The 26,196-nt window shown below is 41.8% G+C and overlaps 1 protein-coding gene across 2 annotated transcripts in view; it reads right to left on the bottom strand.

The window, feature by feature from the left end:
• LOC139418271 (UV radiation resistance-associated gene protein-like) overlaps positions 1-24,535 on the bottom strand; it is a 133,844-nt gene extending 109,309 nt beyond the window's left edge. For both annotated transcript variants that reach the window (XM_071167604.1, XM_071167605.1), the window contains exons 1-6: positions 24,191-24,535; positions 17,746-17,863; positions 17,015-17,049; positions 13,509-13,670; positions 13,260-13,334; positions 13,064-13,149 (exon numbers count right to left, since the gene is read on the bottom strand). In XM_071167604.1, the coding sequence (XP_071023705.1) occupies positions 13,064-13,149; positions 13,260-13,334; positions 13,509-13,670; positions 17,015-17,049; positions 17,746-17,863; positions 24,191-24,277 (563 nt within the window). In that variant the 5' untranslated portion in view covers positions 24,278-24,535. The remainder of the gene's footprint in view (positions 1-13,063; positions 13,150-13,259; positions 13,335-13,508; positions 13,671-17,014; positions 17,050-17,745; positions 17,864-24,190) is intronic.
• Positions 24,536-26,196: the final 1,661 nt, after the last annotated feature.

Genomic DNA, 26,196 nt, shown 5'->3' with positions numbered 1-26,196 from the left:
AGGATTTTTAATGAATTTATTTGCAAATTATGGTGGAAAATAAGTATTTGGTCACCTACAAACAAGCAAGATTTCTGGCTCTCACAGACCTTTAACTTCTTATTTAAGAGGCTCCTCTGTCCTCCACTCGTTACCTGTATTAATGGCACCTGTTTGAACTTGTTATCAGTATAAAAGACACCTGTCCACAACCTCAGTCACACTCCAAACTCCACTATGGCCAAGACCAAAGAGCTGTCAAAGGACACCAGAAACAAAAATGTAGACCTGCACCAGGCTGGGAAGACTGAATCTGCAATAGGTAAGCAGCTTGGTTTGAAGAAATCAACTGTGGGAGCAATTATTAGGAAATGGAAGACATACAAGACCACTGATAATCTCCCTCGATCTGGGGCTCCACGCAAGATCTCAAACCGTGGGGTAAAAATGATCACAAGAACGGTGAGCAAAAATCCCAGAACCACACGGGGGGACCTAGTGAATGACCTGCAGAGAGCTGGGACCAAAGTAACAAAGCCTACCATCAGTAAAACACTACGCCGCCAAGGACTCAAATCCTGCAGTGCCAGACGTGTCCTCCTGCTTAAGCCAGTACATGTCCAGGCCCGTCTGAAGTTTGCTAGAGAGCATTTGGATGATCCAGAAGAAGATTGGGAGAATGTCATATGGTCAGATGAAACCAAAATATAACTTTTTGGTAAAAACTCAACTCGTCGTGTGTGGAGGACAAAGAATGCTGAGTTGCATCCAAAGAATACCATACCTACTGTGAAGCATGGGGGTGGAAACATCATGCTTTGGGGCTGTTTTTCTGCAAAGGGACCAGGACGACTGATCCGTGTAAAGGAAAGAATGAATGGGGCCATGTATCGTGAGATTTTGAGTGAAAACCTCCTTCCATCAGCAAGGGCATTGAAGATGAAACGTGGCTGGGTCTTTCAGCATGACAATGATCCCAAACACACCGCCCGGGCAACGAAGGAGTGGCTTCGTAAGAAGCATTTCAAGGTCCTGGAGTGGCCTAGCCAGTCTCCAGATCTCAACCCCATAGAAAATCTTTGGAGGGAGTTGTCCGTGTTGCCCAGCAACAGCCCCAAAACATCACTGCTCTAGAGGAGATCTGCATGGAGAAAACATTTGACCTCTGTCATTGACAACAAAGGATATAACAAAGTATTGAGATAACAAAAGTTTATTGACCAAATACTTATTTTCCACCATTATTTGCAAATAAATTCATAAAAGAATCCTACAATGTGATTTTCTGGAATTTTTCTAATTTTGTCTGTCATAGTTGAAGTGTACCTATGATGAAAATTACAGGCCTCTCATCTTTTTAAGTGGGAGAACTTGCACAATTGGTGACTGACTAAATACTTTTTTGCCCCACTGTAGGTCCAAACATGTCTCTCTCTCAGTAAAGGTTACATTAAGTAGGGTGGCGTGGAGCTACAGCCCTTTCAGATACACATCCCTCTTTACTCATGTTTCCCATATCTGTTGCTTTCTTTAGTCCATTTTCTCAAATTAGGTAATTGGCTAAATCAGTGAGGCTAAAAACTCCATTCCTCCATCCATACTGAACAAGGCAGCTAGTTGTCTGCCAATAAGTCACCTAGGCTACGTACATCATTGGACTTTTGGGGGTGGAGGGGTGTTACACAGGTGCAGTGCATACTTCGGCTCTCCTCTTATGATGCAACAACCACTTGTGCTTGGAGTTCGTAGTGGTTGCAGTGGGGAAAGTGGCTATGGTTGCAGAGTGAGAACGGGGCCTGTGGTCATGAAAGTGGGAGATTTTAGTAACTTTATGGGACAGTCTATAAAACGCTTAGGTATGCAGTCCCTCAGAGCCTTCCTGGAACGGCCTCCTTTAGTGGGTTTAGTGCCTGACCCTCCATAGGCTCGGTTTAAAACTAATCCAGCTCGCAGAGATATTTCCACAAATCTATGGTGCCTCCAGCTACTTCCATGTTTTTTATTTTTATTAAAGTCAAATCAAATTTATTTATAAAGCCCTTCGTACATCAGCTGATATCTCAAAGTGCTGTACAGAAACCCAGCCTAAAACCCCAAACAGCAAGCAATGCAGGTGTAGAAGCACCTGCATTAAAGCTATTCCTCAGACACCTCAGGATATTACTGTGTGTGGTAGGAGGATGGAGCCCAGACCAACATTCATCACTCCTGTATCTTCAGTATGTGGGGTCAGACATAACTCCTAATGATGTCACACTAAGAAAGGAGGAAACTCTACTACAACCATTCACTTTCCTTTCATTTTTTTCTTTCTTCATTTCAACCTGCTTGAGAAGATAGCGATAGCCGTTGGTGATTGCCCTTGGAACCGTCAGGGCAAAGCCGTTTTGACAGCTTTATCGGTCTGAGGTGATTGTGATGGAAGAATCTTATATAGCACTTCCCTAGGTGAGTGCTGTTATCTTCCCAGCCCTTAACGCATGTCTGCACCCTTATCAGCTCAACCAGTCTGGGGATAGGAGGGCCTGCCCATTATATCACATCAGGCCCTACATGGGCCCCTGGATCACAAGGTGTGAGGGGGTGGACCAGTCCCAGGCCCCTATGCCCTCACGGGGGCAGTGCAACCACCAGGCTGGCACCCACCCCTCCGGAAAGCACACTGAACCATAACAACTTTACCTTTTCTACAACATGAGGACGACGAGTGAAAATTACACCTAGGGATTACTGGGAGTTACGATTCAAATAAGTACGCACTTTAGATCCTTAAGGACGTTCAGTCCTTGATTTAAGATATAAAGGCATCTGAAAAGCATAACATCTTAAACCCTAAATCCGTTTGTGGATGAATGCCTGTAAAAGCATGTGGATTCCAACGAGGCTATTCTTGAACATTCATATGGAACATTTTCCCTAAACAGAAAGCTGCTTGGAAGCAATCTTTAGAGAATTCTTGTTTGCCATGCTGCCTCTCGCAGCTGAAGGGAGGAGAGAAGGAAGTTTTGATGGATTTGAGACAAAATCAATGAGCATTGTAATAAACACAAATGGCATTGACTTTCTGACCTTAAACACATCCACTATGTAGTAACTCCTTCCAGAGCGGCCTCCACAAAGCACTGGCTCTGATGGCCCGTACAGTTCATGGATTCATTTACCCAACTGATGATCTCAAAATAAATATTTACCATGGTTTATACGTAGCGCAACAGGCCAGCAATCGCAATCAGTGCCGAGCAACAGCAGAGGCAGATGTATCATCTGGCTTACAGAGATTAAAAAAAAAAGTTGCAAAGAAAAAATGGATGTTTCAAAAAGAGAGAGAGAAAGAAAGCGAGCGAGGAAGAGAGCGAGCGTGAGAGCGAGAGCATCCCCGTCCCCCTGGAGAGTAGGGGCACATCGAAACAAAACACATTTCATTGCCTTATATAGCGTTGGCGGTTGGGGGTGCTTGTCTCATTCACAAAGCGGTTGGTGAGATAGCTTAAAGCCCGGGTCCATTCCATTCTTCCACAATGGTATGCAGTGGTTTTCGGTTTTTGTTCGTTTGCATGCATTTTTCATCGCCCCCTCATATCGTTCCAGCCGTGTACTTTTTGTTTTGAGAGACCACTTGATGTTGCAGGCATGGAAACTTTTTGTGAATCTTTTGTGTTGCAGAGAGAAAGCGAGGAAGTGAGGTGCAGTCTGGATCTAAGAAAACATACGAGGGAGGTAGAGGAGGAGGTTGACAAAACACTTATTTTACTGTGTGATAAGATGGGTTTCATTTATAAAATGCTCTAATATCAGATGACAAGAGATTGGGGCCCTTGTTAATGTTTTTGGCCCCTCTCCCCCTCCGCTTCTACTTCCTCTGTCTACAGATACTGTATAGGTCAGATACACAGACCGACAGAAACACCTCACAGCCAGGCCTGGGACATACAGTTGGCAGGAAGAGAGACAACTTGATCAGACATATACTTTTACTGAATGATTTGATAGTTCTAAGTCACAGTTTAAAACTACTCTACTGAACTTCTATCGAATCAATCATCAATTCAATTGTGACTGTGATGTCACAGATGAAACCAATAGAATACATTCACACCATGAGTAATCTATACCCTTGAAATATATATAAAAGCAATATATTGTATGTTTTACAGATAATGCAATGATGTCACAGGTACACAACAAGAACCACACAACAGCTAAGAGGAAGGGAAAAAGAGGCTAAGGTGAGAAAACCAAATAAACATCTTCTGTTCGCAGCATACCTTACCGGCGGGGCGGACAATGTCGCTATTCATATTTACCCTGACGCTATTCATATTTACCCTGTCGCCATTCATATTTACCCTGTCGCTATTCATATTTACCCTGTCGCTATTCATATTTACCCTGTCGCTATTCATATTTACCCTGTCGCTATTCATATTTAAATATAGTCACCTCTGTACATAGAGGAGTTAAGATTGTGGGGGGGTGACAGAAAATATTTTGGTGCATTTTCTCTCTGTGGATGGTTAGATGCCTTTTGAAGGGGTTCTTCCAATATTCTGAAAGTAAAAAAAATCTTTGTTTACAATACATGGCAACTTTAGAGAGAAAGCCATGGTGGGAAACCCTGTGAGCCACCCTAATACCTATTTCCGAAAAAAACCATGTTACCTGTAATAAATATGGCCCGCTTTCAAACAGTCCCTTATTTACCACGGGTATACCCCCTTTAATTAAATACATCCAAGCACGTAGGCGGCACCGGTGAGGAGTGGGAGCGTGCTGATCTGGCCACATTTGTATTCGTAATCCTATCCGTAATTGACAGATGCTAATTGGATGGGACGACACTCATAAATCAGCTCAATTGAAGTGCTTTAAAATGCTTAGGACTACATTGGTCTCAAGGCATGTTTTACTGTACCGTATCTTCTACCCCCCTAACCCTTCAGATATAAACAAAAGACTGTATAAAGAAGATGTTACGGTAAAGCACATGGGGATTTGTCTTGGTATGAAAGGGATATAAGAAAGGACATGTTAGTCTTCTAGGTCAGAGGGGCCAGGCCTTCTGCAGAAGATTACTGACAAGAGGTTCCCATCTCCTCCCCTCAAACTGTCCCTCTAGGTCACTAAAGCTGCAAGAGGTAATGAACCAAACAATGAACAACTAAAATCCTAACCACACAAAGACTCGCCTTTTACCACCACGGTCGGTTACATAAGTTAGGATTAAAGTTACCGCCCTCTACTTTCTCTCCGTAATGGGTAACACACAACACGAGTGGCCAATCTGGCGATGCTACTCTAATGCACAACATGCCATGAGTAATCGAGGGAAGAATGCAGCCCTAGATCAACGGTTTGAGATTAGAGCTGACAGCAAGCAATGTTAAGAAACTACTGGGCTGGGACGGAACGAAAGAGATGGAGCAGGAAAAGGCTCTGTGTCAGGACTCAGGAGTCAACATGGGCACCAAACCTAAGCAAACAGGCCGAACCATGGAGGGACTTACCTGAAAAAGACATAAGAAACCCTTGTTTCCATTTAATGTTGCAAAATGTTTTGCTATGGTGTGCATTAAATGAAGAAAGAAACAGAGTGCAGGCTACTGGCTTGGAATGTGAGAAAAGTACATTTGTTTAAAGATCTGTTAAAGGTTTTGTTAAATTTCAGCCAGTAGTTTTGAAAGTAGCGCTCACGAGCCAAAACGGGTCCCCGAAAATTGTGCACAATTGTTTGAGCCTCTGGAGCAAATGCCCAAAGAGAGAATGTAAAAAAATATGTAAAAATGATTATTATTTTTTTTAAGTAAAAAAAAAAAAAACTTTGGGGTTGTTCATGTGGTATGCATGTTGGGCTCACCCCGGAAACTCATTGGGCAATACTGTGCTGACCTGATCCCTCCTCAACCTTGTAACCTCATTAAACATCATTCCACCTGCCAATCAACATTTTCCATCAAGTCCGGTTGTTGCAGGATAGTTCCCGTTATAGCACGTGGTCTCATCAGAATAGTATTTCAAATGAGCAAGCAAATGTGATAATGTAATTTTATACAACGGAAAATGTATACTTATATGTTTCCATCAAATGTCCTACTCCTAGAAAGTGTGTTGATTATATCACATGCCAATGTGATAAATGATGATCGCTGGCAATCAACAGCTGCAGTGATCCCAGCATTGGATTACCTAACTTCATGGAATACGTGTCAAAGTCTATAAAGACAAATAGTGGATGCGTGGAATTATTTGATTTGGATGGATGGTTGATACAAAGGTAGGCCTATATTTTCCTCTATAAAAAGTGGATGAAAGTTTGCAGTATACATTTCTCAAGCACATCAAAGTTGTGTGTCGTTTCACGATTCGCAAATGGGATAGATGGACGCATGCCTTGTGAAAAACCTTAAAGCCTATTGCACAATTAATTCCAAAAATCAAACAAACAAGATACACCATTTAGGAGATACAGGTTGTGACCATAGTGTTTCTGATCAGGTTGACAATAATCTTCTAATATATTTGTGTGGGTACAATGCTATCTTTTGAGAACAACATTTTGTGGTTTGCAGAGAAAAGCATTAATGAAAAGAAACTACTATCGAGGTCTAACAGATCTAACTTTAATGTTTTCTAACTTCTGATGCATGGATTTGATCGATTTATTCTATGTATTATCACTGTTAACATGAAAATAATTATAATATCTAATGGTTAGCCATGCAGTCATTTGAAACATTGACTCAGAGCGCACGTTCACTACATGACTGGAATGAGCGCGTAGATTGCATGTACTAAATGATGGCAGGTTAGAATGTAAGGATTCAGTGGCCTCCCGGGTTGCGCAGTGGTCTAAGGCACTGCATCGCAGTGCTAGCTGTGCCACCAGAGACTCTGGGTTTGAACCCAGAGTCTCTGAGTCTCTGGGCTCCCGGTCCTGTGGCGGGCCGGGCGCAGTGCACGCTGACCAGGTAGCCAGGTGTACGGTGTTTCCTCCGACACATTGGAGCGTCTGGCTTCCGGGTTGGATGTGCGATGTGTTAAGAAACAGTGCGGCTTGGTTGGGTTGTGTTTCTGAGGACGTGACCTCTCTCGACCTTCGTCTCTCCCGAGTCCGTGCGAGAGTTGTAGCAATGAGACAAGACAGTAACTACCAGCAAAAAAAGGGGTTGTTATTTTTTTAATTTATTTTTGAAGAATGTAAGGATTCTGTGGCTTTTTCCACTGAGAGAGGATTGTAGATTGTTAATTATGCATGTATGAGCCACACAAATGGCACGTTGAGTCCAAAACAGGAGGTTTAAAAAAAAAAAAAGAAGGTATTTTTTTATCTTCCAGAACATCTCTTTGAAGGGATATTTTGGGATTTTGGCAATGAGGCCCTTTATCAGTCAGATGAACTGGTAAATAACATTGGTATGTTTCTGTGTCCAACATGAAGGAAGTTAAAAGTTTGCGAGCCAAGGCTAACTAGCATTAGCGCAACAACATGCTAGCAGATACCCATAGACTTCCAGTCATTGCGCTAACACTAGTTAGCAATTGGAGCTAGTTAGCAACTTCCTTAAAACTGCACGCAGACATAAAAATGGTATCCACAAGTTCATCTGACTCTGGGGAAGTAGATAAAGGGTCTCGTTGCCAAAATATCCCTTTAAGTACACTCCTGAGGTGTGAAAGAAAAACAGCATAGCCACATCCATATTCTGCAAAGTGATTTGGGGCTTAGTAGCCAGTTTGTGGTCTGACTGATGGTGTTGGGACCCTGGGGGTCAGCTCTCTGGGCTTGGAGACGGAGCGGGCCATCTGTTTAAACGGGTCCCTCTAATCCGGCCCAGAATAATATCCTGTGGCTGAGAGCTGAAGGTTGGAGAGGGGCACCCAACCGGCAGGCGACCCACAGGACTGCTCTAAGGCCAGACGTTAACTAGAGGAAAGGCTTATCGCCTCCGTTAGACACTGCGTCAGGGCAGACCCACTTAAGACTTCACAATTGAACACTGCCTGTTTTCACACACTGAATACACACATACAGTGCCTTCAGATAATATTAATTCCCCTTGACTTAAAGCCTGAATTCAAAATGGATTAAATTATTTTCCCCCCTCACCTATCAACACACAATACCCCATAATGTCAAAGTGAAAACATGTTTGGAGAATTGTTTTGCAAATTTGTTGAAAATGAAATCTCTCATTCACGTAAGTATTCGCACCCCTAAGTCAACACTTTGTAGAATCACCTTTGGAAGTGATTACAAAGGTGTCTTTCTGGGTAAGTCTCCGCACCTGGATTGTGCACCATTCGCCCATTATTCATTAAAAAAAAATATTCAAGCTGTCAGATTGGTTGTTGATCATTGCTAGACAACTATGTTCAGTCATGCCATAGATGTTAGATTTAAGTCCAAACTAAAACTCAGCCACTAAGGAACATTCACTGTCTTCTTGGTAAACAACTCCAGTGTAGATTTGGCCTTGTGTTTTAGGTTATTGTCCTCCTGAAAGGTGAATTCATCTCCCAGTGTCTGGTGGAAAGCAGACAAACAAGTTGTCCTCTATGATTTTGCCTGTGCTTAGCTCCATTCCATTAATTTTTTTATCCTGAGAAACTCCCCAGTCCTTACCGATTACAAGCATATCCATAACATGATGCAGCCACCACTATGATTGAAAATATGGAGAGTGTTATTCAGCAATGTGTCGTATTAGATTTGCCCCAAACATAACACTTTGTATTCAGGACAAAAAGTGAATTTCTTTGCAGTATTACTTTAGTGCCTTGTTGCAACAAGATGCATGTTTAGGAATATTTGTATTATGTACAGGCTTCCTTCTTTTCACTCAATTAGGTTAGTATTATGGAGTACTGTAACTAAAATGGTGATCCATCCTCTGTTTTCTCCTATCACAGCCATTAAACTGTTTTAAAGTCACCATTGGCCACACAATGAAATCCCTGTGCGGTTTCCTTCCTTTACAGCAACTCAGTTAGGAAGGACGCCTGACCTTTTCTAGTGACTGTGTGTTTATACACCATCCAAAGTGTAATTAATAACTTGCTAAAATATTCAATGTCTTTTTAATTTGTTTTATCCATCTACCAATAAGTGGTCTTTGTGGTTGAATGTGTGTTTGAAATTCACTGCTTGACGAGGGACCTTACAGATAATTGTATTTGTGGGGTACAGAGATGAAGTAGTCATTCAAAACTCATGTTCAACAATATTATTGCACACAGAGTTAGTGCATGCATCTTATTATACGACTTCTTAAGCACATTTTTACTCCTGAACTTACTTAGGCTTGTCATAACAAAGAGGTTGAATACTTATTGACTCAAGACATTTCAGCTTTTCATTTTTGTATTAATTTGTAAACCTTGAAATATAATTCTACTTTGACATTATGGAGTATTGTGTGCAGGCATTTAATACATTGAATACATTTAAAATGCAGGTTGCAACAACAAAATGTGGAAAAAGTCAACGGGTGTGAATACTTTCTGAAGGCACTGTATAGGGAGGCCAGTGAGAGAAATAATCTGAGAATACAGGGAAAGAACAACATGTGGCATTGATAGAGGGGAAAAATATTCCTCTGACATAAATCTGTGTTAAGAGCCTTGAATTCTGTGGCTCATCTGTTCAATGAAAGATATGTAGGGCCTAAATTTCCACCCAGGGCACTTGTGCCTAATGTTGAAAAACACATTACCAGGACAAAAAAGAAAAATAGGCGTCAAACCATGATAAACTGAAGGCAACCTGATAGTCTGCTGACAGACAGCGCTCCAAACAGACTGCTGGATACATATAGCCCCTCTCATCTCCTCGTTTCGCTTCCACAGTCTGTCAACATCCCAACGCTACTCAGTCATCTGAACACCATCCAAACCTACTTCTGATCCAATCAGATCACCCTATACCCCAAGGCCCTATACCCCTGTGTACTCTACACCAAGAGGGAGAGTAAGTAGAAGTTACCCCTAATATAACCACAGAGTAAGAGCGAGGGGAGAGTGAAGGCGGGAAGGGAAGCTGGCAGAGTGAAGTTGTAGGAGCCAAATGGCTCATGAGAAAGTTTCAGAGACATTGATTGTTAAGTTAACTAAATAGTACCACAGAAGGCAGGGGGAGTGATAGATTTTTTTTTTGCCATGCTGGTGAGAGAACATGTTGCAGTTTTAAAGCACATTTCCTGCAATTCTACATACTCTGCCATGGAGCTGAGAGAACATGTTGCAGTTTTATAGATAATTACCTGCAATTCTATGCATTTTGCCATGGCTAATGTTGTGTTATTTTACACAAACATAATAGTAAAATCCGTACTGCTAAATGCATTATTAGGGGAATTTTCAATTCTCACTGACTGTCTTAGCTAGCTTTTATTTGGGTGATTGTTAGTTCTCAAAGATACATATTCTCTAATAATATGTCAATATTAGTATTTTTTTACTTAAGTTTACACTGAAAATGTTTTTCCATTATGAATAAATACATTTTTAAAAAATTATTTATTTTTAAACACTGTTTGGAGATAGGTGTCCCGAAGAAACGCTTAGGTAGCCCGCCCAAGGTTTTCAATGGCAGAACAATCCCTGCCCTGTATCAGCGGTTCCAGGAGCATCTTGGCCGTTCTACCTGGTTCTTCCCTCCTTATGCCCTACAGGTCCTTGTGAATATTTTGGCTGTTCTTCCTGGCTCCCCCCTCCTCAGTCTACCTGCCCATCCAAAAATGTTGTGTTCCCACACAAAAACACGACGTGGAATAGGAGGCTTAGGGGTGCCGTCAAACCAGGGTCTAGTCGACAGTGGCAAATTTACATCGTCAATCAAGTGTTCTTGTAGAGGAGAATCACAGCAATTCCTGTGATAGTGCTGCTCACTGCCTGGCTCACACTGAGGCAAAATGGAGGAGGCTGTTTAAGCTACAAAAAATTATGATTTTTACACAAAAGATCATACAAATTATTGCCTGATGATCTTCTGAACTTCCCAATACCTTTCTGATGCATTTCAGCCACTTCAAACCAGACTTCCCTTGGCTTGAAATACTGTCAAAAGTACTGTCAGGCTCATTTGGAACAGGCTGTCATAGCCCCAATTAAAAAAGGAAACAATGACCATGGATTACATCATATTTCTTACATGGTGGGGTCACAAAAACGTTTTGATATCAAAATGGGGTCGCAGGACAAAAAATGTTTGGGAACCCCTGACCTTGGTCATGTTGGAGTCAATGAGCCCCATCATATCAGCCTCTATAAGCCCGGCCCCAGGCCTGCAGAGGATCCTCAGCCTCAGGCCCAGGAAGGAGAGGGAGGGAGTCAATGGAGCTGCTTTAAATTCCTCAGAACCCCACCGGGATAGAGAGATGGAGAGAGCAGGACTGAGCAGAGCCCATAGGAAATAGATCACTCACGCAACTTGGAGGACATTTTCTCTTCCCAAAGTAAGGCGAAGACACAGAACAGTCATCAGCCAGAGGAAGCCCTTAGGGCTGGAGGAATCTCCACCCCAAAACTGTACAGCTCACCTCAAGCTGGGGTGAGGAGTGATGCATAACACTAGGAATGTTTATATTTTATTATTGAATCATCTGATTCAACAGAAAGAGTAAAGACTTGAGGAAGATACTTATGATGAATGCTGCCTAACTAAACAAAATTGTGATTAATTAACAGTTCAAAACATTGTGCCCCCCTGTACATTGCAGTCTAAAAGGGTCATAAAATGTAGCTAGAGCTAATTAACTGTGGTGTTCCCCAAGGCAAGCTCTGCGCAAACCCTGTAGGTAGTGTTAACATTACGCCACATTCAAATATAGGACAACAGAGCTGTGGTTTGTCAACATGGAGCAAACCGCACTTGGAAACATGCCTCCCTGCTGAATTGACAATGGTTTTAGAAAATTATCATTTGCTGCCCTCTTGTGGAATAAAGAGCTATGAAAGACCATTAATCACTAATATGTAAGGGTGTCCACCCAAAAACGTACAGCATCTGTGGTCCATTGGGTAAAATAATATATAATTGTGTAGATAATCATCTAATAAAACCTATGGTCCAAACGTAATGTCTCTATCATAATCTGTTTAAAAGCTAATGGAGTTTCTACCCTGGTAAAATGGCCAAAATAAGGGTGAATAATTCAATGGAGGCCAGAGGGGAAAAAAGTGATCAGTAATCAGATAAATAATAATATTGCGTCAGCTAGACTGGCTGCTGTGCAAGAACTGTGGCTAACTGACAGGCTCACCGTTGAACTCATCATCATTACTCTCGAATCCAGATGACATTGAACAATATAGGTGGTAGGATACATATCGATTTTGAGACAACATGTAGTATTTTCATATACGCTTTTCTTATTAACGCGAAATTCCTGTTACTTTTCGATTTCTCACAACAACAAAAAAATCAACGGAGCAATGAGCGTGACACAAGCATTTCCGTTGCTTATTATTGGTTACAAATCCACATTTTGTGATATAATGTTAGTGATATGTTAGAGAAAGACCCCACTATACAATTCAGAACATTAATAATAATTAACATGAACAATAATAAAAAGTGAAATTTCATCACCAAAGCGAGTTTTCACCCATCCTGATAATTCGAATGGAATTCTCCATCTGTTACATTGTTAGACATTGCCAACGATGAGAGTGCCTTTATTTGACTAACTTGATTAAAGCCTTCCATATGCATTTCCTGTTATGTCCAAGAAAACACACTACAGACTGGATTTTTGGCAGCTCTCAGTGACTTGGGAGAAAAAAAAAACTGCCTCATGATTACAAAGGCATTTGAGGCAGTTTCCTGGCGCCATCTTATGGACAACGTGGGGAATGTATACAGTGACAAAAAAGTATGTGACGTATACAGTAGTAGAGAATGTTCCCCACAAGTATATTTAGCATTTCCAATCTTCTCTTGCAGCTAAAGGAAGGTGCTCCTGGTAATGAGAAGGGCAGCCAAAGAAAGTACTAGCCAAGAGGCTAACGGGACATATTGTCATTTGGGAGATACTAACTGTCCAGTGTCTTATGTGTGGGAATGTTTGGCGGGTACAGTCCGTCTCACCTCAGCAGAGAGAAGACACTGTAGGAGTTCCTCACTGAACTCTGGTCCACCTGGAGTAAACTGTTCTTCTTCCTCTCAGAGTGGTCCTGAAATACGCACATTACAACAACAAACCAAATACGCAAAAACTAATTATACAACAGAATGTCTATAGTCTATGTTAGGGACAGAATTTCTGGAACAAAGTCAGTAGTACCTTATGATCAAAGTCAGCTGCATAGTAGCCATCATTCAATCCAAATATGATCTCATTTGGATTCCTGGAGCGGATCTGTGAAGGAACAAAGCAGTGGTATTTAGTCTGTATTAAAACAAGAGAGGCTGTTATTGTCTATATGACTGCAGACTGTACTGTATTCTGATCAGAGGAAAGCATGCATGTATGCTGGTCAGCATACATCCCAAAGCAGCCTACATTATATGAGCGTATGTTGTTTCCACTGACCTGTTGCCCTGTGTATCTAAGCCCGTCCAGGTTGACCTTCCACTCTATGAGAAGTATGAACTGTTCCTCTCGGCCGCCCCAGATCTTCACCACAAAGCAGGACACAGACGTGTCCAGGAGGTCCGGCAGCATGCCAAAATCCAGGCTCCGCCATGTTGGATTCTGTAAAAAACAGGACAAGAGAATTGATGAGACAGCTGAATGAATGATCCCACTGGGTTGCAAAGTTTTGATAAGTTCAACTAATATTGCGTCTTAAAACAACCAAGTGTTTAATTTGTTCCCGATTTTGTGACAGGTTGAGAGGCACATTTGAACGATTCAAATGACAAATCATGTGTGTCAGTAGGGTGTGTGAAAGTGACTCGAGCACACAAAATGGTGCGGAACCAGGATGTTAATTTAACTGTAATGTAATTGTTGTCCCACTTACAAAAGTCTGACCAAATATTTACAAATCCAACTTCAATATCTCGAGGCGATTTGTCGTCACAAAGGCTTGGCTTGTCCAACAAAACACTATAGGTACCTAGGTTTCAGACTGATTTCTGAGCTACTCAAACCCAGCAGGCAAAACTGGTTGCAATGTTATGACGTCACATGCCACATTTTGCCTGCTGGGAAGACAAGGTCCCTGGACTCCCTGACATTTGTCGGTCTATCCTGTGTCATACACTACTGTACAAAGAAGCCCATTCCCACCATTCAAAGAGCCTACCCATCTGCCTTCATGCAGAACGATATATAACTGATCATCTTAAACTGTTTGTAAAATGGAGGATTGACAAAGCCAGAAGTGGAGAGGGGGAGAAAAACGACAGAAATAAATGGGGGAAAGGCCTAGAGATGGGGGGGGGGGGTAGTGTACCGTGCGCAATGTTCCTCTACATAATAACAGGAAGAGCAGGCGGAAAGGAGCAGCCTCCTTTGACAGACGAGAGACCACAAAGGGGAAACAGACCAGAACACTAGAAAGCAAAGGTCACAAAGAGGAATGCTGATGTTTTTAAACACAAAAGCAGATTTCTGATCTCTGCCAGACATGATCATGAGCTTCATCTGCAGTGCATTATAGACTAGAGAGAGTAAAGGAAAGGTAGGCTTGGAAAATAGCTTAGGCCAGCTCATGACTCTGCATTTAGCCGGTTAGTAATGGTCTGCTATACTTGGCTGCATTCATCATAGACTGAATAATCTCCATGCAGAGATGGGAGCGAGTAGCAGCTGTTGTTGCACATAGGGTGTATGACCAAATCTAACAGTCGGTGAGGACAATCGTTTCCCCGCTAATGAGGAAACCAAAAATATGGAAACTACCAACTGAAGTTGCGTTAATAGCACTATAGTTGAGAACACCATCAGCAGTATCTGATTTTACTGAATGACATCTTTCAGAACACAATGCCAGCCCTGCTATGAACACGTTTACAGGGAGAAAGAGAACAATGGAAGCTTGTGGTCATATTTCATTGATGTTGATGTAAGCCTATTTGTTTCACCTTCTCTCATACAGTGTGTTTCTACAAGTCTGCTTCCCACCTTCCTGTTTGTTTATATGACTGGGGGACAACACAAAGAAAGAGATTAGTGCATGCTATTAGTGCAGTGACATTGACTGTTTCCTGTTGTCTTGGTCTTGTTACACACACGCATCCTATTACAGCTGTCAATGAGAGACCGAACAGTAAACCCCATGTGCTGTGCCCTCTGTGAAGCTGAGGAGACAGGAAGAGAGCTCCACAATCCTGGTGTGGCTGATATTTGCAACATCAATACATCCAACCAAACAAACAAGTATTATGGACACTTGTCTGCTCAAAGCGGATCAATCAAAACCTCCCTTTCTGTCAGGTTACTTTAAGTAACATCAGCAGTTGATGTTTTGACGGAGAGAAAGTGAAAGGTAGGCTACTTGACTTGATTCTGTTAGAAACAAACATCAAGGCAGCTGGCCTGAGTCCATGTGTTGACTGTCAGGCACTACTCCTCCACAATTCGGCAGTGGAGGAAGTATGCCCTCTTTCCACACAGCAGCACTGGAGAAAGTGACCACTGTATACACTTCCGCATGCACCACACACACACACGTTGTGAGCGCGCAGAAGCTAGGACAGGGGTAGGCCCAGCGCTTAAAATCAAGCCGGACACCGTCGGAACAGAACCCGGCACCTCTCCGTTTTGAACTGTTTCATTCAGGAACCTACTTGGCCGGATCCGGTACCTCTACGTACAAAAGAAATAAATAAAGTCATTGGAACAACAAATAAATTCCTGCAAAGCTATAAAAATCTGACTGTAGTTTTGACACAGCCAGATCAACAGTCGGGGCAATAGCGTCATCCGCATATAGTGGAAGTTGACCATTTTTAACAGATTGACCAATGATATTTATATAAATAGTGAAGAGAACAAGTCCCAAAATCGACCCGTGGTACACCTTTATGTACTTCAAGAAATTGGACTTAATGATGGCCTGAGTTCTGTCACTAAGATACCATGAACAGGCGTCCGAGATCAGGCCTTCAATAAAATAGCATGATCAACCGTGTCAAAAGCTTTTGACAGGTCCACAAACAAAACATTTCATTTTAGTGTCTAAAGCATTGACAAGAACATTGTTAACTAAAGTGGTTGCTGTAATAGTGCTGTGCCCAGGCCTGAACCCTGACTGGTTTGCATTCAAAATACATTTCCCAGATAAAAAAAAAACTGCAAAATTGTACATTTACCAAAGGTTGAACAACCTTTGCTAGACAAGGAAGCTTTGAAATGGGCGCAGTAATTATTACTCTGTCTAAATAGGCCTATTGAGTGAACATTGTTTTACAAAGTAAAACAAGAGAGACAGGCTTTGGCACAAGAGTATCGGCCATTGCTGGCTAGTGAGCTGCACATCATTGGGTGAGTCAGTGAAAGTGGAAAGCTTTTCTAGGACTATAATTTACTGATTGTTTTTTTTATTGATCTCAGATTCTCAGTTCGGCAATGTCAAAGTAGCCTGTCATTTCAATCATTTGTGTGTTATTAAAAAAGATTATGCTGAAGCCTCCAGTCATAAAATGACATAGAATTGCATGAAATATGTTTATAAAAAGACCCAAGTACAAAAAAAATGCTACTTCTGTAAGCGCCTCTACTCTAATACTCTATGCCACTAGATAAATGTGATGATATGCATGCCCTGCTTAATTATAAAGGTGACTTCTATTTTTTTGTCCATTCCAGTACCTCAGAGCACCCCAGGTCACTCCCCTCTCGCAGTCACTTTTTGTTATGGCACCTCCCAATTTACAAGCACTGGGTAGGCCTAGGACTTGTTTCAATTCATGAGTCTTCGGAATATAACTAGGCCTATAACCGGTAGTGTGCCTCCACAGATGTGAGCAGACAAAGCATACGACATAATTGATTATGACATTCCGTAGCTGATGCTACGGTCAATTTTTGTGAGGCCAGGAGGCCCTGGCCAACACGTGTTTGTTTTTTTTTCAAACAACGACACTCACCAATGAATCTCGGATGACCTCACTCTTGTAAAAGTCTGCAAGGGAAGGAGAAAAGCCAGGTTAGATTTACTTGAAAGCTTTCTCAAGCAGAGAATGAATAAACACACAAAAGCTCAAACAACACTTGTGAGGATGCAACTCCTTTCAGGACTACAATGATGGGAGGAGTCCTATTAAAGGGTTTGCACAGCAAACGTTTCTAGGATTACCTGACAACAGTAAGCCGTGAGGTTTAGCCTTGATCTGGGTCATTGTTGGTCATTGACTTATAATGAAATGATTTGTCCTTAAAACAAAGTGAAAGACCACATTTACTGTGGCATCAGCGTCCCCTAACAAACCAAACCCTTGCGCATTTAACCACACAGCGTAATGGGACTCTGACCTTTCTCCCACTATTGAGAGTAATGCAGTCCACCTTAACGCTGAACATTTAGACCTAAAGGGGACTCTGGCACCAAGGGCCGAAGTCTAACATGAGATGTCCGCATGGTAACGTGGCTTTTGGTTAAATCATGCAATCATGTCAATGGAAGAGTTGCTAAAAAACTTTAGTTATGTGCACAGAACTAGTTTGGATTCAGGCCCAAAGACATGTTAAGTCTATTTGTACTGTGGACTGGGCTCAGTAGTATAAAAGGGGTATTAGTGCAGTAGCCTAGTACACTGTCTTACAGAGACAGCATGCTGTATAGTAGTGCTGTACAGTAGTACTGTACAGTAGTACTGACCTCTGGATATCCGGTCCTCTAAGCAGAGATGAAGTGTAAAATATGTGTCCAGTAGTGGAGAGCCATTCTTGTTGACAATGTTGCGGGCTGCAATGCTTCTGAGATGACGTAACCGCCTCTGTCAGGGAGAGAGACGCAGACGGTGAGATAGTCAGGAAAAAAAGAGAGGAGAAATAGAAGAGATATAGAGGCAGAGCTGGAGAGTCAGGGATAGCGAGCAGGAGAGAGAACATTTTAAATGGTCTGCCCAAAACAATGGGGAACTGCCAGGCAGTTCGAAAGCCTAATGTGTCCGTTTCAATGCCTTTACAATTGTATTAACACCTTCAAGAGTCTCATCTTGTTACACAATCCAAATTGATGCATATCAATTTACAAAACTGTTACCAATGAACTGGCCTAATTCACACAGGATAAACATACAGTAGCAGCCAACCAGAATACACAATGTCATATAGCAGTCATTACTGTTCATCAGGGGTCCCCAATAACACTCAGCCGTGAGCTTATTTTTCCTTGAGCGGATGGTCGGTAGTTATAAATCATTTGTACTTGACACATTGACCACAAGAATCCCAAAGAGATATAGTATTTGACCAAAACAGAATAATTTCAAACCTTGATTACATTGGGATATGATCGCATATACTGTATTTATGCATGGGAATACTTGGGAACAGACTTACTAAATTAGAATCAATTTGAGCTGATTTCCTCATGATTTTACAGTCTTTTATGCCTCATGAAGCTGGTTGAGAGAATGCCAAGAGCGTGCAAAGATGTCATCAAGGCAAAGGGTGGCTACTTCGAAGAATCTTAAATATATTTAGATTTTAACACTTTGTTGGTTACTACATGATTCCATGTGTTATTTCATAGTTTTGATGTCTTCGCTATTATTCTACAAAGTAGAAAATAGTAAAAAATAAAGAAATCCCCTGGAATGAGTAGGTGTGTGCAAACTTTTGACCGGTACTGTATGTATGTATGTATGTATGTATATTACACTACCGTTCAAAAGTTTGGGGTCACTCAGAAGTGTCCTTGTTTTTGAAAGAAAAGCACATTTTTTGTCCATTAAAATAACAGCAAATTGATCAGAAATACAATACCTACAGTGGGGCAAAAATGTATTTAGTCAGCCACCAATTGTGCAAGTTCTCCCAATTAAAAAGAGGAGGCCTGTAATTTTCATCATAGGTACACTTCAACTATGACAGACAAAAATGAGAAAAAAAACCCACAAAATCACATTGTAGGATTTTAATTCATTTATTTGCAAATTAGAGTGGAAAATAAGTATTTGGTCACCTACAAACAAGCAAGATTTCTGGCTCTCACAGACCTGTACCTTCTTCTTTAAGAGGCTCCTCTGTCCTCCACTCGTTACCTGTATTAATGGCACCTGTTTGAACTTGTTATCAGTATAAAAAGACACCTGTCCACAACCTCAAACAGTCACACTCCAAACTCCACTATGGCCAAGACCAAAGAGCTGTCAAAGGACACCAGAAACAAAATTGTAGACCTGCACCAGGCTGGGAAGACTGAATCTGCAATAGGTAAGCAGCTTGGTTTGAAGAAATCAACTGTGGGAGCAATTATTAGGAAATGGAAGACATACAAGACCACTGATAATCTCCCTCGATCTGGGGCTCCACGCAAGATCTCACCCCGTGGGGTCAAAATGATCACAAGAACGGTGAGCAAAAATCCCAGAACCACACGGGGGGACCTAGTGAATGACCTGCAGAGAGCTGGGACCAAAGTAACAAAGCCTACCATCAGTAACACACTACGCCGCCAGGGACTCAAATCCTGCAGTGCCAGGCGTGTCCCCCTGCTTAAGCCAGTACATGTCCAGGCCCGTCTGAAGTTTGCTAGAGAGAATTTGGATGATCCAGAAGAAGATTGGGAGAATGTCATATGGTCAGATGAAACCAAAATAGACCTTTTTGGTAAAAACTCAACTCGTCGTGTTTGGAGGACAAAGAATGCTGAGTTGCATCCAAAGAACACCATACCTACTGTGAAGCATGGGGGTGGAAACATCATACTTGGGGCTGTTTTTCTGCAAAGAGACCAGGACGACTGATCCGTGTAAAGGAAAGAATGAATGGGGCCATGTATCATGAGATTTTGAGTGAAAACCTCCTTCCATCAGCAAGGGCATTGAAGATGAAACGTGGCTGGGTCTTTCAGCATGACAATGATCCAAAACACACCGCCCGGGCAACGAAGGAGTGGCTTCGTAAGAAGCATTTCAAGGTCCTGGAGTGGCTAGCCAGTCTCCAGATCTCAACCCCATAGAAAATCTTTGGAGGGAGTTGAAAGTCCGTGTTGCCCAGCAACAGCCCCAAAACATCACTGCTCTAGAGGAGATCTGCATGGAGGAATGGGCCAAAATACCAGCAACAGTGTGTGAAAACCTTGTGAAGACTTACAGAAAATGTTTGACCTCTGGCATTGCCAACAAAGGGTATATAACAAAGTATTGAGATAAACTTTTGTTATTGACCAAATACTTATTTTCCACCATAATTTGCAAATAAATTCATTAAAAATCCTACAATGTGATTTTCTGGATTTTTTTTTCTCATTTTGTCTGTCATAGTTGAAGTGTACCTATGATAAAAATTACATATTTTTAAGTGGGAGAACTTGCACAATTGGTGGCTGACTAAATACTTTTTTGCCCCACTGTATATAGGTGTCAGAGGCCCATTATCAGCAACCATCACTCCTGTGTTCCAATGGCATGTCATATTAGCTAATCCAAGTTTATCATTTAAAAAAGGCTAACTGATCATTAGAAAACCCTTTTGCAAATATGTTAGCACAGCTGAAACCGGTTGTTCTGATTAAAGAAGCACTAAAACTGGCCTTCTTTAGACTAGCTGAGTATCTGGAGCATCAGTATTTGTGGGTTTGATTACAGGCTCAAAATGGCCAGAAACAAATAACTTGTTTATGAAACTCATCAGTCTATTCTTGTTCTGAGAAATTAAGACTATCCCATGTGAGAAATTGCCAAGAAACTGAAGGTCTTGTACCACTCCCTTCACAGAACAATGCAAACTGGCTCTAACCAGAATAGTAAGATGAGTGTTTTAGTTTGAGAAAGACGCCTCACAAGTCCTCAACTGGCAGCTTCATTAAATAGTACCCACAAAACACCAGTCTCAACGTCAACAGTGAAGAGGCAACTCCAGGATGCTGGCCTTGTTGCAAAGAAAAAGCCATATCTCAGACTGGACAATAAAAATAAAATATTAAAATGGGCAAAAGAACACAGACCCTGGACAGAGGAACTCTTTAAAAAACAAGGACATTTTTAAGTGACCCCAAACTTTTTTTTGCTCTGAAAACTTGGGGGTGGGGGGGTGGTGAATGTGTCCTGGCTATTGGGGAACCCTGCTGTACATCCTCAAGTTAAAAAATAAACTGTAATTTTAGAATATGGTGGGTCAGTTTGAGATAACTTAAAGTATCTGGTTAAACATTTACCCCCAAAAAATACATTTTATGGAATGATTCACGTCCGGGAATAACTGACCACAGATGCAGACGAGAGTTCCATTTGAAACCAGAGTTCACGTTTTGACTTCACTGTGCGTTTCCATTACAAAAGCCTTGCATACACAAGAGAGTCACAGTTTAATCAACTAAAGCTCAAGCCAGCGTACCATTGATGCACAAAAACTCTTTGTACAGAACATCACCATGGTTGGATATCAGTCAAAAAAAAATCCATCCTTCAAAAACTGAGCATAAAATAAAAGGAAGCCGCTTTAAGAATAAGGCTCAGTTATGTCCAATCAAAAAAAGATAGGCTAACTGAACACTTTTTTTCCCCCACAGATGACTGAATCTCAAAAAAAAAATGGCTCAAAAGAAAAGACCTCATAATTGAGAGTGGTTAAGTCAAGAGAACGACCATGGGACATGACACGATACTCATAAAAAGAGGGGCCCCTCCGGGCAGCAGCATCAGAGAAGCAGCAGGACTTTATGTCAACGGCCGGCCTTCACCTGATCTGCATTCTTCAATCTCCAGCAACCCACACTGAGCTTCCACCACCACAGGCATTAGGGATAAATCGAAGTCATGGGATTCCCTAAAAGATTAAGGCCCTCGAAACAAAAACACAGCTTGTTCAGCAAAGGCTTTTTCCCCCCACAAAAATGTCAGAAGACATTTCTCAGAATGAGCTAATTTGTAGCTATGAGAGCAAATAGGGTCTCCAGCAGAACATATAATCTACCTACTAGGCCAACTGGTGATCTTTAGCGCTGGGACAATGCCAGTACCAGAATATTTTTCCCATGGCAAAAATGAAAACACCAAGCAGACCAAACTCGTTGGTCCTTAAAAAACCTGTTCTACGTAAAATATTGTGTACTTTAGCTTGGGACATAAATAAATGTGACTCTGGATGACAACGTAAGTTTGTTTCCACCATTCGGGCTGTTTTCCTAAAGAAGTTAGATCTTCTTTGTGTTTTGTTTCCTTGCCACGATACTAACGAGTGTTGTGATAGTGCTATTGTCCCGGCCATAGTCATCGTGCTGTGAAGGTAAATGGTTGAGTCCATCCAGGTGTATTTTTTTTGTACCTTTACTTAACTAGGCAAGTCTGTTTAGAACAAATTCTTATTTACAATGACGCCTACACCAGCCAAACCCGGACGACACTGAGCCAATTGTGCACCGCCCTATGGGCCTCCCAATCACGGCCGGTTGTGATACAGCCTGGATTCGAACCAGGGTGTCTGTAGTGACGCCTTTAGCACTGAGATGCAGTTCCTTAGACCTCTGTGCCACTCGGGAGCCAAAACTTAACAGTATTACTTCTGTCCCTCTCCTTGCACCAACCTGGGATCGAACCAGGGACCCTCTGAACACAATGACAACAGTCGCCCACGAAGCATCGTTACAATACGGGCTGTTTGACAGAGAACTGTAAATGTTTACAAATGTTGGTGTTACAGTTTCAGTGGCCTTTACTTTCAATGGTCCCATTTCATAGCAGTCAAAACAGACAATGTTTTTCTTCATGGATCATAAGTTCTTACTCTAAGGGACAGAACTTAGCACGCAGGTCACGATCTAGCTCTGAACCTTTGCACAATGACCACATAATAAAGTAGTAGGCCTGGGTGTATCCTACTGTACTCCAAATGAAATAAAAACATGTTAGAATAGGGGCAGTTCCATGGTAACAGAGTGACACAGACTCAGATGTTTCACTTTAAAATGCATGTCAAACAAAAACCAATGATTGCAAAGTTAAACAAACCATATACGCACATTGACAACTTAATTTCCACAGAAGATTCTACAAAAACATATTTAGTTGATGAACAGTGCAGATGCAAAGTTTGGTGATGACGGTTTGTGCTGTTATTCTGTTACAAAACTTTGCATCTGCAATGTTTTTACACTCCTCAAATTGTCCAGTGTTGGTGACCGAGTCGCCACTTGAGCCACTTCTTCTTGTACTGAGCCGTTATTTGTGGCCCGCCATGTTAGCTTGCACGATTCTTGATATTCTCCTTCGACCTCTCATCAACGAGCCATTTTTGCCCACAAAACTACCGCTGGCTGGATATTTTTTGTTTGTCACACCATTCTTGGTAAATCCTAGACAGCGTCGTGCGTTGAAAAGCCCAGGAGGCCAGCTGTTTCTGAGATACTAGAACTGGCACGCCTGGTACCGATGATCATACCACGTTCAAAGCCGCTTATGTCACTTGTTTTGCCCATCCTAACATTTAATCAAACAGTAACTGAATGCCTCGATGCCTGCTTTATGCCACATGACTCACGGTCTGTAGGAGCAAACTATTTTCATGAACGGGGTGGTGTACCTAATAAACTGGCCACTGAAAGACCACTTTTTGGTCATATGAAGTGCAAGGGCTTGCAGGTAAAGGTGCATTTTGAGAGCTGTAGATGTATAGCTATGTCTGATGTGGTTTCAGTCCTATTAGGGCCAAGCTGGTTGCTGAGGACTTATTCATAATAACTTGTGCAAAGACCTTGGGCATCAGACTGAAGGGTCTGTCCTGTAACTAGTTCATAAGTCAGGTGACCAAATTCCTGTAGTGGTGCCCCGGTATCAGGCCAGGTCTAACTAAACTGGCTATTTATCATCGTCTCTGTAGCTTGCAAACTAGATAGCTAACAATATCTTACGTTTGCACATGTATATTGTTATTAAATACAACTTTGTATGTAACGGACTAAGGATTAGAAGTTAGAGCTGTCTGGATACTCAAGAGAGCTGTAGAAGTCAGCTGAGCTAACGTTAGCTTGCTAGTTAGCTTAGCTCACTCTGCAGGCCTGTTGTATTCATCTTGCAGCTGACACACAGCAACGTAACAATACAGGACAATACGCATATAATCTACATAAACACCGAATTACGGGTGTTTGTCCTTACCTGCTGAGATGTGAGCTCAACGTGCAAGGCTCGAGAAGATGAAGCTCCAGAGTTGACAGGGTGATCCCGACCGGTGATGGAGTTCATTCTCCTAACGGCACCAGGGCGTTCGCTCCTTCATTCAACAAAACATCTCAGCCCTGCCACCGATCAAACCCAGATCCTGTACATCTAGATTTAACTTCTACGGCAGAAATGTATGCATCGGTGTAGCGAACGTTCGTAAGAAAACAGCACTCTTGAAGCTGTCAGTTAGCAAGCTATGTAGCTAGCTAGCTATGTGACATAAACAAAGTAGGACTTGCTCAGGTAGCTTTCGGTCTGTTAGAGGGCAGCACCAGTAGATCACTGATTGGTCCACGGCTGTGCCTGTCAAATGAAGGAGTTACTCTTCGTTCGATTTATTCATTGCTATTTGTCAAATATGTCTATCACAAAGAAAGGGGCGGAGAGACAAACCTCCAGAGCTGCAATATGAGGAAGTGGGTGTTTATGCATGGCGACCAATGATGTATCATTCGCTGATGGTGACAACAAATATTTTTGTAACAACAAATATTTTTGTAACTAAACCAAGATTGACCACAGTCCACATTTCCAACGGGAACAACTGAGTCAGTGGGCAGACATCTAGCGAGATCCTATTGGCGCGATCTAGCATCATCTGCATATTTCCGTTAGGGGACGCCTACTCTGAAGTGTGCGTTTGCAATAACTCAATTCGCCTCTGCACTCCTAAAAATTGCGATTTTCTAAAACTTTTTCAAAGGGCAAAGTCTACAAAACGTAGTCTACTCTTTTCATAACAGTTGTTAGTTTTGGGAACACAAACTGTATTGAAATTAAATGTTTCATCGATGAGAAAATTTGCAGAATGTAGGCCAAATTCCATCTTGTTCCATCTTCTCCCACTGCCGGTCAGTGGCCTTCCTCCATGGTAGTGAGTGGAAATGCCAAGCGGATGCTTCACATTTATGCATCCGGTGAAATATCTGTCTCATTGTTCTGTCTGTGGCGACCACGCACTCAACCAGAGATACTCTATATAATGACGAGATGGTCTTATATAACAATCAAATGTTATTAGTCACATGCTCCAAATACAACAGGTGTAGGTAGACCTTACTGTGAAATGCTTACTTTCAAGCCCCTAACCGATAGTGCAGTTTCAAGAAATACAGATAAGAATAAGATATAAAAGTAACAAGTAATTAAAGAGGAGCAGTAAAAAAAAAAATATATATATAAACAGGGGATGCTGGTACAAAGTCAATGTGCGGAGGCACTGGTTAGTTGAGGTAGTATGTACATGTAGGTAGAGTTAATTAAAGTGACTATGCATCAATGACAACAGAGAGTGGCAGTGGTTTGGAGAGTGGGGGGGCAATGTGAATAGTCTGGGTAGCCATTTAAGTAGATGTTCAGGAGTTGTATGGCTTGTGGGTAAAAGCTGTTTAGAAGCCTCTACAATGGTAGTAGTTGGTCGTGTTCAAGAGCATAAAATCCATGATGCATTGTGGGTAAATGTTGACTGACTGACTGATCTACAAATAATAATGAGTAGTTTTTTATGGTGCAAAATGATTTGTAGATCAGTTAGTCGGCAGTCGCCTGCAATGTTGAACAAGCTGGTTGTCACAAAGGTGGAAAGGCAAGCAGGGACAGGCGAGATCAGGTGGGAACATTCTGGCAGATCAAATCAAAATGTATTTGTCACATACACATGGTTAGCAGATGTTAATGCGAGTGTAGCAAAATGCTTGTAATAAGCATGTAAACAACAGAAATAACTGATATTAAATGTTTTCTCAAAGTTGCCTAGATGCCATATGCATCCACTTATATCAGTACATTCGTACCAAACTAAACATTACTTAACTTCTATTCAATCAAATAAGCCTCACTTAGCAATCACATTTTTTGCTGACCAAATCCAACACTCTCACACCATACAAAAGAGTGGAGTGGAGCCTCTATTTACGCTCAGATTCGAAGATGCTTATTAA

The sequence above is a fragment of the Oncorhynchus clarkii genome, chromosome 10, assembly GCF_045791955.1.
Source record: "Oncorhynchus clarkii lewisi isolate Uvic-CL-2024 chromosome 10, UVic_Ocla_1.0, whole genome shotgun sequence".
Classification (NCBI taxonomy): Eukaryota; Metazoa; Chordata; class Actinopteri; order Salmoniformes; family Salmonidae; genus Oncorhynchus; species Oncorhynchus clarkii.
Note: the sequence above shows the minus strand (reverse complement) of the source record. Positions and strands in the feature narration are given on the sequence as shown.